This window comes from Coregonus lavaretus, assembly GCF_964263955.1.
Source record: "Coregonus lavaretus genome assembly, contig: HAP1_SCAFFOLD_175, whole genome shotgun sequence".
Classification (NCBI taxonomy): Eukaryota; Metazoa; Chordata; class Actinopteri; order Salmoniformes; family Salmonidae; genus Coregonus; species Coregonus lavaretus.
This window is the reverse complement of record NW_028164027.1, coordinates 466,777-481,776: the sequence shown is the minus strand read 5'-3', so window position 1 is coordinate 481,776 and position 15,000 is coordinate 466,777. Positions and strand designations below refer to the sequence as shown.

Genomic DNA, 15,000 nt, shown 5'->3' with positions numbered 1-15,000 from the left:
CCCTGTATAGGGAATAGGGTGCCATTTGGGATGCAATATTACTGTAGCTCCCTCCCTTAAGCTGAATGGACATGGTTTAAGAGATACCAGATGAGACCCACACACACACACCAGATGAGGGGGCTTTTCCTTCTCATTTCCCCCCCCCCCCCCGGCTGGGATGTAGCAGAGTGATGTCACAGTGATGTCACAGTGCCTCTACTTCACCTGAGGGCTGGGGGCGGAGGCACACAGGACATGTGCTGCTGCTCTGAGGGGTACACACACACACACACACACACACACACACACACACACACACACACACACACACACACACTTTCTCTCTGGCTGTCCATTCAGAAGACTAGGCCTCGGGGCTAGCTGTGCTCCGCTGTTGTAGCCTGAATAGAATGGATCATTCTAGAATACCACAGTGCTCAATGGACTGAGACACAATGGAACCTCAATGTGCTGGAGCTTAGGGATGGAACCATATGAATTCCATTGGCTCCCCTGATTCTAGTTCCCATTGGTTCCAGAAGCTCTGGAGTTCTAGCCAGTGTTTTTATTTGTGACAATCATTAGTAACAGGAGTTAACCTGTCTGTGTGTTGATCTTTGGACCAGTAGGTGAACTACTTACTTCTCCTTGGCAGATTGAGTAGAAAATAAAGAAAGTAACCGTTTCTTTAATTCGATTCCTTGTGCTCCTTTCTTCAGATGTTATTCAGCCTCTTCAAAACAGGTGACGCTGCCCCCAGAACTGGCATGTGTTTGGCACAGAATCATTTGAATATAGAGACGAGAGACGTGACGTGAGACCTGGCAAACTAAACCCTCTAAAACAATGATGGCTCAGCTTCAATCACACATTTTTTTTTATTTATTTATTTATTTATTTATTTCACCTTTATTTAACCAGGTAAGCCAGTTGAGAACAAGTTCTCATTTACAACTGCGACCTGGCCAAGATAAAGCAAAGCAGTGCGATTTAAAGACAACAACACAGAGTTACATATGGGGTAAAACAAAACATAAAGTCAAAAAATACAACAGAAAATATATATATATACAGTGTGTGCGAATGTAGTAAGTTATGGAGGTAAGGCAATAACATACAGTACTTCCAGCAATGGCGTTCCATCATGTCTTAGCAAATCAAGAACAACTTGTATCGTGGCATCTTATCCTTTTATCCAATGCCTCACCTGAGACTGAACCATGCTATTCTCATCACCTGAGACTGAACCATGCTATTCTCATCTCATCTGTCTTCCGATGAGTTTCTCTTGGCTCTTTATCATGCATATTATATCACAATCCAGGACACCTCGTTTCTCTGTTTTTGAAGTTTGCCTCATCTATCTTGAAGGCTTGAACAGTTCGAATGTGTTGTCAGGAATGTGGTTCCGTCACAGTTCCATTTACAGCTGACTCTTGAGGCTCCTTAAACTGTCTGTTGTAATGATGGTTTTACTGCACCTATGGCGATTATGCTAATGATATAGAATAAACTGCACCCTGTGATTGGAGCTGTACTTAAATGCGGTCTCTTTTCTGGTGTAAAATACGTGGGCTTGGCAGAGATTGATGGTTCTAGACCTATCTTAGTTAAGCACGGTGTGGTATGTGTGTGTCTCTGTATTGTAGTGTGTGTGTGTGTCTCTTAGCAGAAAGTGACCGGTCTGAGTAAGTGTGGTGTGGTGTTACTAGTCTGGTTAGTATGACTATAGTGGTGTACTAGTCTGGTTAGTATGACTATAGTGGTGTACTAGTCTGGTTAGTATGACTATAGTGGTGAGGTGTTACTAGTCTGGTTAGTATGACTATAGTGGTGAGGTGTTACTAGTCTGGTTAATATGACTAGTGGTGAGGTGTTACTAGTCTGGTTAGTATGACTATAGTGGTGAGGTGTTACTAGTCTGGTTAGTATGACTATAGTGGTGAGGTGTTACTAGTCTGGTTAGTATGACTATAGTGGTGAGGTGTTACTAGTCTGGTTAGTATGACTATAGTGGTGAGGTGTTACTAGTCTGGTTAGTATGACTATAGTGGTGTTACTAGTCTGGTTAGTATGACTATAGTGGTGTTACTAGTCTGGTTAGTATGACTATAGTGGTGTTACTAGTCTGGTTAGTATGACTATGGTGGTGAGGTGTTACTAGTCTGGTTAGTATGACTATAGTGGTGAGGTGTTACTAGTCTGGTTAGTATGACTATAGTGGTGAGGTGTTACTAGTCTGGTTAGTATGACTATAGTGGTGAGGTGTTACTAGTCTGGTTAGTATGACTATAGTGGTGAGGTGTTACTAGTCTGGTTAGTATGACTATAGTGGTGAGGTGTTACTAGTCTGGTTAGTATGACTATAGTGGTGAGGTGTTACTAGTCTGGTTAGTATGACTATAGTGGTGTGGTGTTACTAGTCTGGTTAGTATGACTATAGTGGTGAGGTGTTACTAGTCTGGTTAGTATGACTATAGTGGTGAGGTGTTACTAGTCTGGTTAGTATGACTATAGTGGTGAGGTGTTACTAGTCTGGTTAGTATGACTATAGTGGTGAGGTGTTACTAGTCTGGTTAGTATGACTATAGTGGTGAGGTGTTACTAGTCTGGTTAGTATGACTATAGTGGTATGGTGTTACTAGTCTGGTTAGTATGACTATAGTGGTGTACTAGTCTGGTTAGTATGACTATAGTGGTGTGGTGTTACTAGTCTGGTTAGTATGACTATAGTGGTGAGGTGTTACTAGTCTGGTTAGTATGACTATAGTGGTGAGGTGTTACTAGTCTGGTTAGTATGACTATAGTGGTGAGGTGTTACTAGTCTGGTTAGTATGACTATAGTGGTGAGGTGTTACTAGTCTGGTTAGTATGACTATAGTGGTGTACTAGTCTGGTTAGTATGACTATAGTGGTGTACTAGTCTGGTTAGTATGACTATAGTGGTGAGGTGTTACTAGTCTGGTTAGTATGACTATAGTGGTGTACTAGTCTGGTTAGTATGACTATAGTGGTGTACTAGTCTGGTTAGTATGACTATAGTGGTGAGGTGTTACTAGTCTGGTTAGTATGACTATAGTGGTGAGGTGTTACTAGTCTGGTTAGTATGACTATAGTGGTGTACTAGTCTGGTTAGTATGACTATAGTGGTGAGGTGTTACTAGTCTGGTTAGTATGACTATAGTGGTGAGGTGTTACTAGTCTGGTTAGTATGACTATAGTGGTGAGGTGTTACTAGTCTGGTTAGTATGACTATAGTGGTGTACTAGTCTGGTTAGTATGACTATAGTGGTGAGGTGTTACTAGTCTGGTTAGTATGACTATAGTGGTGAGGTGTTACTAGTCTGGTTAGTATGACTATAGTGGTGAGGTGTTACTAGTCTGGTTAGTATGACTAGTGGTGAGGTGTTACTAGTCTGGTTAGTATGACTATAGTGGTGAGGTGTTACTAGTCTGGTTAGTATGACTATAGTGGTGTGGTGTTACTAGTCTGGTTAGTATGACTATAGTGGTGAGGTGTTACTAGTCTGGTTAGTATGACTATAGTGGTGTACTAGTCTGGTTAGTATGACTATAGTGGTGAGGTGTTACTAGTCTGGTTAGTATGACTATAGTGGTGAGGTGTTACTAGTCTGGTTAGTATGACTATAGTGGTGAGGTGTTACTAGTCTGGTTAGTATGACTATAGTGGTGAGGTGTTACTAGTCTGGTTAGTATGACTATAGTGGTGAGGTGTTACTAGTCTGGTTAGTATGACTATAGTGGTGAGGTGTTACTAGTCTGGTTAGTATGACTAGTGGTGAGGTGTTACTAGTCTGGTTAGTATGACTATAGTGGTGAGGTGTTACTAGTCTGGTTAGTATGACTATAGTGGTGTGGTGTTACTAGTCTGGTTAGTATGACTATAGTGGTGTACTAGTCTGGTTAGTATGACTATAGTGGTGAGGTGTTACTAGTCTGGTTAGTATGACTATAGTGGTGAGGTGTTACTAGTCTGGTTAGTATGACTATAGTGGTGAGGTGTTACTAGTCTGGTTAGTATGACTATAGTGGTGTACTAGTCTGGTTAGTATGACTATAGTGGTGAGGTGTTACTAGTCTGGTTAGTATGACTATAGTGGTGAGGTGTTACTAGTCTGGTTAGTATGACTATAGTGGTGAGGTGTTACTAGTCTGGTTAGTATGACTATAGTGGTGAGGTGTTACTAGTCTGGTTAGTATGACTAGTGGTGAGGTGTTACTAGTCTGGTTAGTATGACTAGTGGTGAGGTGTTACTAGTCTGGTTAGTATGACTATAGTGGTGAGGTGTTACTAGTCTGGTTAGTATGACTATAGTGGTGAGGTGTTACTAGTCTGGTTAGTGTTACTAGTCTGGTTAGTATGACTAGTGGTGAGGTGTTACTAGTCTGGTTAGTATGACTATAGTGGTGAGGTGTTACTAGTCTGGTTAGTATGACTATAGTGGTGAGGTGTTACTAGTCTGGTTAGTGTTACTAGTCTGGTTAGTATGACTAGTGGTGAGGTGTTACTAGTCTGGTTAGTATGACTATAGTGGTGAGGTGTTACTAGTCTGGTTAGTATGACTATAGTGGTGAGGTGTTACTAGTCTGGTTAGTATGACTATAGTGGTGAGGTGTTACTAGTCTGGTTAGTATGACTATAGTGGTGAGGTGTTACTAGTCTGGTTAGTATGACTATAGTGGTGAGGTGTTACTAGTCTGGTTAGTATGACTATAGTGGTGAGGTGTTACTAGTCTGGTTAGTATGACTATAGTGGTGAGGTGTTACTAGTCTGGTTAGTATGACTATAGTGGTGTACTAGTCTGGTTAGTATGACTATAGTGGTGAGGTGTTACTAGTCTGGTTAGTATGACTATAGTGGTGAGGTGTTACTAGTCTGGTTAGTATGACTATAGTGGTGAGGTGTTACTAGTCTGGTTAGTATGACTATAGTGGTGAGGTGTTACTAGTCTGGTTAGTGTTACTAGTCTGGTTAGTGTTACTAGTCTGGTTAGTCTTACTAGTCTGGTTAGTCTTACTAGTCTGGTTAGTCTTACTAGTCTGGTTAGTGTTACTAGTCTGGTTATTCTGTGTGAATAATATGAGGTGAAACCTTCTCCAGCCTGATGAAGAGCACCTTTACAATCAGCTCTGATTAAACTGAATAGGGCGGAAACTCCCTGGGCCAGTGGGGTCTCTCTCCTTCTAGAGAAGGAATTAAATTAGTGCCTTATTAAAAGGTGTCAGGAAGCTGCTCCAGTTCCACCCGTCTTTAATATAGGAGCTAATACGTCAACATTCCTCTTTCACAACCAGGGCGGCAGGTAGCTTAGTGGTTAAGAGCGTTGTGCCAGTAATCGAAAGGTCGCTGGTTATAATCCCCGAGCCGACTAGGTGAAAAATCTGTCGGTGCCCTTGAGCAAGGCACTTAACCCTAATTGCTCCTGTAAGTCGCTCTGGATAAGAGCGTCTGCTAAATGACTAAGATGTAAATACTCAGCCGGGAAGCTGTCTAATCCTGGTGACTTTCCACACTTCATTGAGGTGATGGCTGTTCTTATCTCCGATTCTAGTATAGGAGCATCCAAATCCTTTATTTGATCTGGGGGACACCCCAGGAAGCGCTATCTTTTGGAAGGGAAAAAAAGGCATTCAATTTAGCATTCAAGTTACATTTAAAATTATAAAGTCACAAAACACATTGTTAATATCTTTTGTACCAGTCAGTACCTCACCACTTCTATTTTTGATAGCTGGTATTACAAAACTGCCATCTTTTTGTTTCAATAATTTACCAGTTTTTTTTTCCACCACTTTCATAAAAGTTTGTCCTCAGCCCAAACATTGCATATTCAGCCTTTTTGTGATAGATCTCATGTAATTGAAACTTCAGATCACAGACTTGTTTCGACAGTGACTCAGTATTTTTCTTGGATAACTATTTTTCCAACTCTGTCATTTGAGACTAGTTACCAATTCTGTCATTTGAGAGACTAGTTTTCCAACTCTTTCATTTGAGACTCTAGTTTTCCAACTCTTTCATTTGAGACTAGTTTTCCAACTCTTTCATTTGAGACTCTAGTTTTCCAACTCTTTCATTTGAGACTCTAGTTTTCCAACTCTTTCATTTGAGACTCTAGTTTTCCAACTCTTTCATTTGAGACTCTAGTTTTCCAACTCTTTCATTTGAGACTCTAGTTTTCCAACTCTTTCATTTGAGACTCTAGTTTTCCAACTCTTTCATTTGAAACTCTAGTTTTCCAACTCTTTCTCTATCTTCCCTTTTCTTTCTACTGGTGTATTATTGTGCCTCTAACATAAGCTTTAGAGGGCTCCCACGCCGTACTCAATTTATCAGTGGAACCAATGTTTGTTTGAAAAAAAAAAACACTTGATGTCTTCATTTAAGGGAAATATTAAATGTTTCGTCGTTGGAATAAGGACATATTCATCCTCCATCTAATGCTTTTCATAGCCATGTTAGCCTCAACCAGTATACATAATTCCACTGTTGCGTGGTCAGTCAAAGCAATAACCCCTATTTTTTACAATCTATCACCGGTTTAGTCATACTCTTGGAAGTTAGGAAGTCATCTATCCTGGAATTAGATTTATGTTTATGTGAATAAAACTTATATTCCTTCTCTCTAGGATTGACAAGTCTCCATGTATCTAGCAGACCCAGATCCCTCATTTAATAGGTGTATGGCTGCTCTGTCCCTTGGTACAGTTTTGGAATAAGTCGTTTTTTTATTAAGAATACTGTCTTGAACCTGGTTAAAGTCTCCCGCCAGCACTGTATTGCCACCAATGATTTCTCCTATGACCTTTATTAACCTTATGGGAAAAACCCAGGATCCTCCTTGTTTGGTGCATAAATATTACACATATTTAACCTAATTACCAACCTCATTTCAGTGTCTTTGCGATTAGTGCGTCACGTAAACACTTTCCCATATAGAACTCACCGGGCCAATATAGCTATGCCATCAAGGCCCTTATTTCTGGTCCTCTGGGGTGTTTCTTGAGGAATTCCGTCGCCTTGCGAAGGTCATCGAAGCTCTGTCTTTCCCCGTTCCATGTAAAGCTTGGCACAGCTGGGTAGGCGAGTGTGAAACGTCCATCCAACTCATGCAGCCTCTTCCTGTCCGCCAGCTCCTTGGTCTTATCAGGAAAGAATGATCGCTTGCAGCCCTTCCAGGTCACCTCTGTCTTCTCCCGATACATTCCCTTTCGCAGCGGCCAGCACACTCTCTCTCTGTCTCTCTCTCTCTCTCTCTCTCTCTCTCTCTCTCTCTCTCTCTCTCTCTCTCTCTCTCTCTCTCTCTCTCTCTCTCTCTCTCTCTCTCTCTCTCTCTCTCTCTCTCTCTCTCTCTCTCTCTCTCTCTCTCTCTCTCTCTCTCTCTCTCTCTCTCTCTCTCTCTCTCTCTCTCTCTCTCTCTCTCTCTCTCTCTCTCTCTCTCTCTCTCTCTCTCTCTCTCTCTCTCTCTCTCTCTCATCCAGATCCCCGAGAAAAGCGGATGATGATCGGTCTAGGCGGCTGATTCTCGCGTGGTATTGGTGCTACGTGAACGGTGGACTTGTTGAAGCTCTGATTCGTCCAGATCCACCCCCAGAGCCTTCGAGATAATTCGTCTCATGCATACCCGCGGCTTGCTATCCTCCGGACCCTCCTTGACCCCTAAAAGTCTTAAATTGAGGCGCCTGTCTCTGTTAGCTGCGTCTTGAACGCTTCTGTGGAGATCCTCATACAGGTTAGCGTTATTCTCGGCTTTCTTAATCAGTCGGTCGTTGTCGTCCTCCAGCGTTGACCTCTGACCCTCTGCCTCATCTAGCCTCTGTAATATGACTGATACATCTTCTTGCATATCTGAGATCGCTTGACCTGAGAAACATCCGATTCAAGAATGGTGCTGACTTTACCCATTTCTTCCATGGCCTTCTGTAGGGATGATTGCAAGGCCGACAACGAGCTGGGTTCTATGTCCTGCCGTTTCAACGTCACACTTGCTGAAGCGCTAGCAACAGAGCTAGCCCTGTTAGCCGCTGCGCTAGCGATCGTGCTACGTGTACGTGTTTAAGCTGAATTCAACGCAGACATTGTTGAAAAACGTTGATAAAACAACTAAAACTAACTTTCCCCTCAAACAATTATACTAAATTGACTATTCTATTGAACTTTGAAGAAATTGGGAGGGTTTTATTGGGAGGCTCCTTTCAGACAACCCACCTTGCTTCTCAGCATCACGTGACTCTGCCTAAGCTGTTATTAAGAGTGTTGGATAACTATAATTGTGTTGAGAAGTGTTTTGTGAATATTTGAGAGAGAGACTGACTGACTGTCTGTCTGTCTGTCTGTCTCTCGCTCTCTCTCTCTCTCTCGCTCTCTCTCTCTCCTGGTCCCAGCTTGGGTAGCCGGTGCATCATTATCCCAGCTTGGGTAGCCGGTGCATCATTATCCCAGCTTGGGTAGCCGGTGCATCATTATCCCAGCTTGGGTAGCCGGTGCATCATTATCCCAGCTTTGTCAAAGGAAGGGGGGCCAACAGCCACTTATCACCAGTTCCTGCACCAACCCTTCATTGGCCTCACATGCTTACAATAAAGGATCTCTGGCAAGCACACGTGCACATACACACACAGGCGTGCGAGCACATACAGGCAGACACACTCCCATCCGCAGTAGCAATCCTCAGGGAGAGAGAGGAGGGGAGGTGGGGGGGGGGGGGGGGGGGGAGCGGTTGTAGGTCATAAAGTCTGTCTGTGTTACAAACCAGCCTGGAGATGTCCTGAGACACAATACATTAGAAAGTCTGTCTATGTTACAAACCAGCCTGGAGATGTCCTGGGACACAATACATTACAGACAAATCTCCTTTTGTCACAACCCAGTGGCCTAATATACATACATACACACACACAGCCCGGGGGCATAACCCAGTCAAATTAAGGCGATGTTGATAGAGTCAGGTGGTTGACGGCAGAGTCAGGTGGTTGACGGCAGAGTCAGGTGGTTGACGGCATAGTCAGGTGGTTGACGGCAGAGTCAGGTGGTTGACGGCATAGTCAGGTGGTTGACGGCAGAGTCAGGTGGTTGACGGCATAGTCAGGTGGTTGTCAGGTGGTTGACGGCATAGTCAGGTGGTTGACGTGTGGTTGACGGCAGAGTCAGGTGGTTGATGTGTGGTTGACGGCAGAGTCAGGTGGTTGATGTGTGGTTGACGGCAGAGTCAGGTGGTTGATGTGTGGTTGACGGCAGAGTCAGGTGGTTGATGGGTGGTTGACGGCAGAGTCAAGTGGTTGACGGCAGAGTCAGGTGGTTGACGGCAGAGTCAGGTGGTTGACTGCAGAGTCAGGTGGTTGATGGGTGGTTGACGGCAGAGTCAGGTGGTTGATGGGTGGTTGACGGCAGAGTCGGGTGGTTGACGGCAGAGTCGGGTGGTTGACGGCAGAGTCGGGTGGTTGACGGCAGAGTCGGGTGGTTGATGGGTGGTTGACGGCAGAGTCAGGTGGTTGACGGCAGAGTCAGGTGGTTGACGGCAGAGTCAGGTGGTTGACTGCAGAGTCAGGTGGTTGATGGGTGGTTGACGGCAGAGTCAGGTGGTTGATGGGTGGTTGACGGCAGAGTCGGGTGGTTGACGGCAGAGTCGGGTGGTTGACGGCAGAGTCGGGTGGTTGACGGCAGAGTCGGGTGGTTGATAGGTGGTTGACAGTAAAGTCAGGTGGTTGATGGTAGAGTCGGGGGTGGACGGCAGAGTCAGGTGGTTGATGGCTGAGTCAGGTGGTTGATGGCTGAGTCAGGTGGTTGATGGCTGAGTCAGGTGGTTGATGGCAGAGTCAGGTGGTTGATGGCAGAGTCAGGTGGTTGACAGTAGAGTCGGGGGGTGGACGCCAGAGTCGGGGGGTTGATAGGTGGTTGATGGCTGAGTCAGGTGGTTGATGGCTGAGTCAGGTGGTTGATGGCAGAGTCAGGTGGTTGATGGCAGAGTCAGGTGGTTGATGGCAGAGTCAGGTGGTTGATGGCAGAGTCAGGTGGTTGATGGCTGAGTCAGGTGGTTGATGGCTGAGTCAGGTGGTTGATGGCTGAGTCAGGTGGTTGATGGCTGAGTCAGGTGGTTGATGGTAGAGTCAGGTGGTTGATGGCAGAGTCAGGTGGTTGATGGCAGAGTCAGGTGGTTGATGGCTGAGTCAGGTGGTTGATGGCTGAGTCAGGTGGTTGATGGCTGAGTCCGATGAGCAGCAGTGTGATTGTTATACAGACTGAGGAAGTAGGATAACGCAGCAGGAAGCAGGACCACATTAACCATGTCGATGATTAGTTTAGCTGGTTACTTAGTAAGTAGAAGATCCTTTGTGAGGGCAGATTTGATAAATCTCAGTCTAAATGGAATTACTGTACGTGCTGGTCTTAAGGTCAACAAGGATTAGTCATGCTAAAATCTAATCCAAGGGACGGACGGATGGAGGGACGGACGGAGGAGGGTGGGACAGATGGAGGAGGGAGGGAGGGAGGGACGGAGGAGGGAGGGATGGCGGGAGGGAGGGAGGGAGGGAGTGAGGGAGGGAGGGAGGGAGGGAGGGAGGGAGGGAGGGACGGATGGAGGGATGGAGGGAGGGAGGGACGGATGGAGGGAGGGACGGATGGATGGATGGACGGAGGGAGGGAGGGAGGGAGGGAGGGAGGGAGGGACGGAGGGACGGATGGCAGGGTCTCAAGGGTTTTTAAGAGCCGACATTTCTCAGACAGCAGAATGTGTGTTCACCAGTAGTGGGGGAAGGTCTCAGACACAAGCACAATAGTCTTCACTTCAAAAAGTAGTGCAGAGCTGACTTCATTTGGCAGTTTATTTAGTGATTTATCTGCTGCAGTAGATCTGCAGACAGACGTTCTGACAATGTCTCTTTCAGTGTGTCTAGGTTTCATTGACTACATTTCTGAGACAGCATAAAGTGTACCATTACCTAACACGCTGTTGTAACCATTGAATTAGGAATAAGAATACTATAATCTTATGACAGTATAGAAGGTCAGATTATCTACCTGTATGGTCTGTTTACATATACTTTATAGGTGAATTATACAGACAATTTATACAAAACCCATATAAAATGTATTTATAATATGACAATATTTTAGGTTGACAATAATCATATTAGACAATTTCTGATATCACATGCCTTTTTATTTTCCTGCAGAAGTAAAATCGGGATTCTGCGTTTATTGCAATTCATTCCAATTAGGACAGGTTGGGATTTCTCCCTGACCAATATGGCTGCCATTTTACCGCCCCCTTCTGGAACGTTGAGGGTTTATGACATAGCCCTCTAGTAAGTTAATGGGATCTCTGTGGTAGTAACTGTATCATCGTATCTCTGTTTAGGTGGTGGGCCGAGTTCTCCTGCTCCAGCTGATCGATCACCTGACCCGTGGTTACCTTAGCGACCCGCTGGTGACCCGCCTCCTGAACAGCAGCCGCGTCCACATCCTGGTTTCCATGAACCCAGACGGCTTCGAGTCTTCCAGCAGAGACTGCATGTACTCCCAGGGGAGGTGAGATAGCGAGGGGACATCACGGGTGGTGTCTTAAAGTACTCCCAGGGGAGGTGAGATAGCGAGGGACGTCACGGGTGGTGTCTTAAAGTACTCCCAGGGGAGGTGAGATAGCGAGGGACATCACGGGTGGTGTCTTAAAGTACTCCCAGGGGAGGTGAGATAGCGAGGGACATCACGGGTGGTGTCTTAAAGTACTCCCAGGGGAGGTGAGATAGCGAGGGACATCACGGGTGGTGTCTTAAAGTACTCCCAGGGGAGGTGAGATAGCGAGGGACATCACGGGTGGTGTCTTAAAGTACTCCCAGGGGAGGTGAGATAGCGAGGGACATCACGGGTGGTGTCTTAAAGTACTCCCAGGGGAGGTGAGATAGCGAGGGACATCACGGGTGGTGTCTTAAAGTACTCCCAGGGGAGGTGAGATAGCGAGGGACATCACGGGTGGTGTCTTAAAGTACTCCCAGGGGAGGTGAGATAGCGAGGGACATCACGGGTGGTGTCTTAAAGTACTCCCAGGGGAGGTGAGATAGCGAGGGACATCACGGGTGGTGTCTTAAAGTACTCCCAGGGGAGGTGAGATAGCGAGGGACATCACGGGTGGTGTCTTAAAGTCAACCTGTCCCTTCTGACGCTGTTCAGTAACTTCAAATCAACTCACAGCCTCCGTCCAGTCTGACTGGTGTTGTTGTAGAACTTTACAATGTGTTTTGGAGTGAGTGAGTGAGTGAGTGAGGGGGTGAGTGAGGGGGTGAGGGGGTGAGTGAGTGAGTGAGTGAGTGAGGGGGTGAGTGAGGGGGTGAGTGAGTGAGGGGGTGAGTGAGTGAGGGAGTGAGGGAGAGGGTGAGTGAGTGAGTGAGGGGGTGAGTGAGGGGGTGAGTGAGTGAGGGGGTGAGTGAGTGAGGGAGTGAGGGAGAGGGTGAGTGAGTGAGTGAGGGGGTGAGTGAGTGAGGGGGTGAGTGAGGGGGTGAGTGAGTGAGGGGGTGAGTGAGTGAGGGAGTGAGGGAGAGGGTGAGTGAGTGAGTGAGGGGGTGAGTGAGTGAGGGGGTGAGTGAGTGAAGGAGTGAGGGAGTGAGGGAGTGAGTGAGGGAGTGAGGGGGTGAGTGAGTGAGGGGGTGAGTGAGTGAGGGGGTGAGTGAGTGAGGGAGTGAGGGAGAGGGTGAGTGAGTGAGTGAGTGAGGGGGTGAGTGAGTGAGGGGGTGAGTGAGTGAGGGAGTGAGTGAGTGAGTGAGGGAGTGAGGGGGTGAGTGAGTGAGGGGGTGAGTGAGGGAGTGAGTGAGTGAGTGAGTGAGTGAGTGAGGGGGTGAGTGAGTGAGGGGGTGAGTGAGTGAGTGAGTGAGTGAGTGAGTGAGTGAGTGAGTGAGTGAGGGGGTGAGTGAGTGAGTGAGTGAGTGAGTGAGTGAGTGAGTGAGTGAGTGAGTGAGTGAGTGAGTGAGTGAGTGAGTGAGTGAGTGAGTGAGGGGGTGGATACTTGATCTGACCTTCCTACTCTGTGGTGCCACTAACTTTTCCAGCCAAAGTGCCTCAGTGTCTGTTTCAAACTATCGTGTGGATCTCACGGATGGTCAGTCGGCGTCTATAGCTCTGGCTATGGATTTAACAGTGGTTACATTTCTCCAGACCCATCCCACAGCTGTTTTACCTGAGCAAGTGGCGGAGTGGACGGTTTGTTGTTTTTCAAATCCCAGATTGCCCCTTTTTTTTTTTTATGTAGTTTCAGAGTTCCATTGTGGCTAGATAGAGTTGGGGCAGTGAAACTTATGAGGATCATTGTTTGGAGTGAAGGATGGATGGATGGATGGATGCAGGTCCGGCCCGTTATGTTCTGGTCTACTGAGCAACGCATCAGCTGTAGGATGGTTCTGGGTGTCAACAGCAGAATGGTTACTTTGGACCCCAGTGAATCATCAACTGTAGGATGGTTCTGGGTGTCAACAGCAGAATGGTTACTTTGGACCCCAGTGAATCATCAACTGTAGGATGGGTAATGGTGTACACAGCAGAATGGTTACTTGGACCCCAGTGAATCATCAACTGTAGGATGGTTACTTAGACTGGCCTCCCGAGTGGCACAGTGGTCTAAGGCACTGCATCGCAGTGCCAGCTGTGCCACTAGAGATCCTGGAGTTTGATCTGAGATGTTTGTAGACACAATGCCTCTACAGCACTCGCCCACAACACTCTGATTAGCAGGAAGCCACGGCCTGAAAACAGACTCTCTCTCCCTCTGTCTCTCTCTCCCTCTGTCTCTCTCTCTCCCTGTCTCTCTGTCCCTCTGTCTCTCTCTCCCTCTGTCTCTCTCTCAAATCAAATCAAATCAAATCAAATCAAATTCTCTCTCCCTGTCTCTCTGTCCCTCTCTCTCTCTCTCCCTCTGTCTCTCTCTCCCTCTCCCCCTGTCCCTCTGTCTCTCTCCCTGTCTCTCTCCCTGTCCCTCTGTCTCTCTCTCCCTGTCCCTCTGTCTCTCTGTCACTGTCTCTCTCTCCCTCTGTCTCTCTCCCTCTGTCTCTCTCTCCCTGTCCCTCTGTCTCTCTCTCCCTTTCTCTGGCTGTCTCTCTTTATCTCTCTCTCTCTGACACACACACAAATATACAAACACACACTCTTTCTTTCACTCACACACACTTGCACGTACATATTTACACACACACACACACACACACACACACACACACACACACACACAGAGAGATCCCATTTCCTGGCAGTGGATTCCTCCCCGGATGGGACAGATCACTGACACACACACACACACCCTCTTACACAGTCATCCCAGCCCCAAACACTGGAAAAACTCTCACCAACTCGTCACCATAACAACTTTAAACAGGGAAGGGTTCTTAGAAAAACAGAGACAATCTCCCCTATGGAAACCAGATTATTGAGCAACACTACAGTAATGCAACAGGACGGGTTTAGATAGTTTTCGTGATTGAGAGAGATGACAGCAGCGACTTTCCACCACTAAATGACTCATGTGTTTGTTGTTGTAACATGGCTTCGATCGGTGTTCATCAGTTTAACTGAAACCACTGTCATTGGAAACAAACAACCTATTTGGTGGTAGATCTGATCTCTGTCTGCATTGATCTGTTTGGTGGTAGATCTGATCTCTGTCTGCAGTGATCTGTTTGGTGGTAGATCTGATCTCTGTCTGCAGTGACCTGTTTGGTAGATCTGATCTCTGTTTGGTGGTAGATCTGATCTCTGTCTGCAGTGACCTGTTTGGTGGTAGATCTGATCTCTGTCTGCAGTGATCTGTTTGGTGGTAGATCTGATCTCTGTCTGCAGTGATCTGTTTGGTGGTAGATCTGATCTCTGTCTGCAGTGATCTGTTTGGTGGTAGATCTGATCTCTGTCTGCAGTGACCTGTTTGGTAGATCTGATCTCTGTTTGGTGGTAGATCTGATCTCTGTCTGCAGTGATCTGTTTGGTGGTAGATCTGATCTCTGTCTGCAGTGATCTGTTT

General features: G+C 46.3%; 1 protein-coding gene across 1 annotated transcript in view; it reads left to right on the top strand.

The window, feature by feature from the left end:
• LOC311117527 (carboxypeptidase M-like) overlaps nt 1-15,000 on the top strand; it is a gene marked incomplete at both ends in the record, with an annotated part of 78,777 nt that overhangs the window by 26,217 nt on the left and 37,560 nt on the right. The window contains one exon of the mRNA XM_084192448.1: nt 11,365-11,534. Coding sequence (XP_084048574.1) covers nt 11,365-11,534 — 170 coding nt within the window. The remainder of the gene's footprint in view (nt 1-11,364; nt 11,535-15,000) is intronic.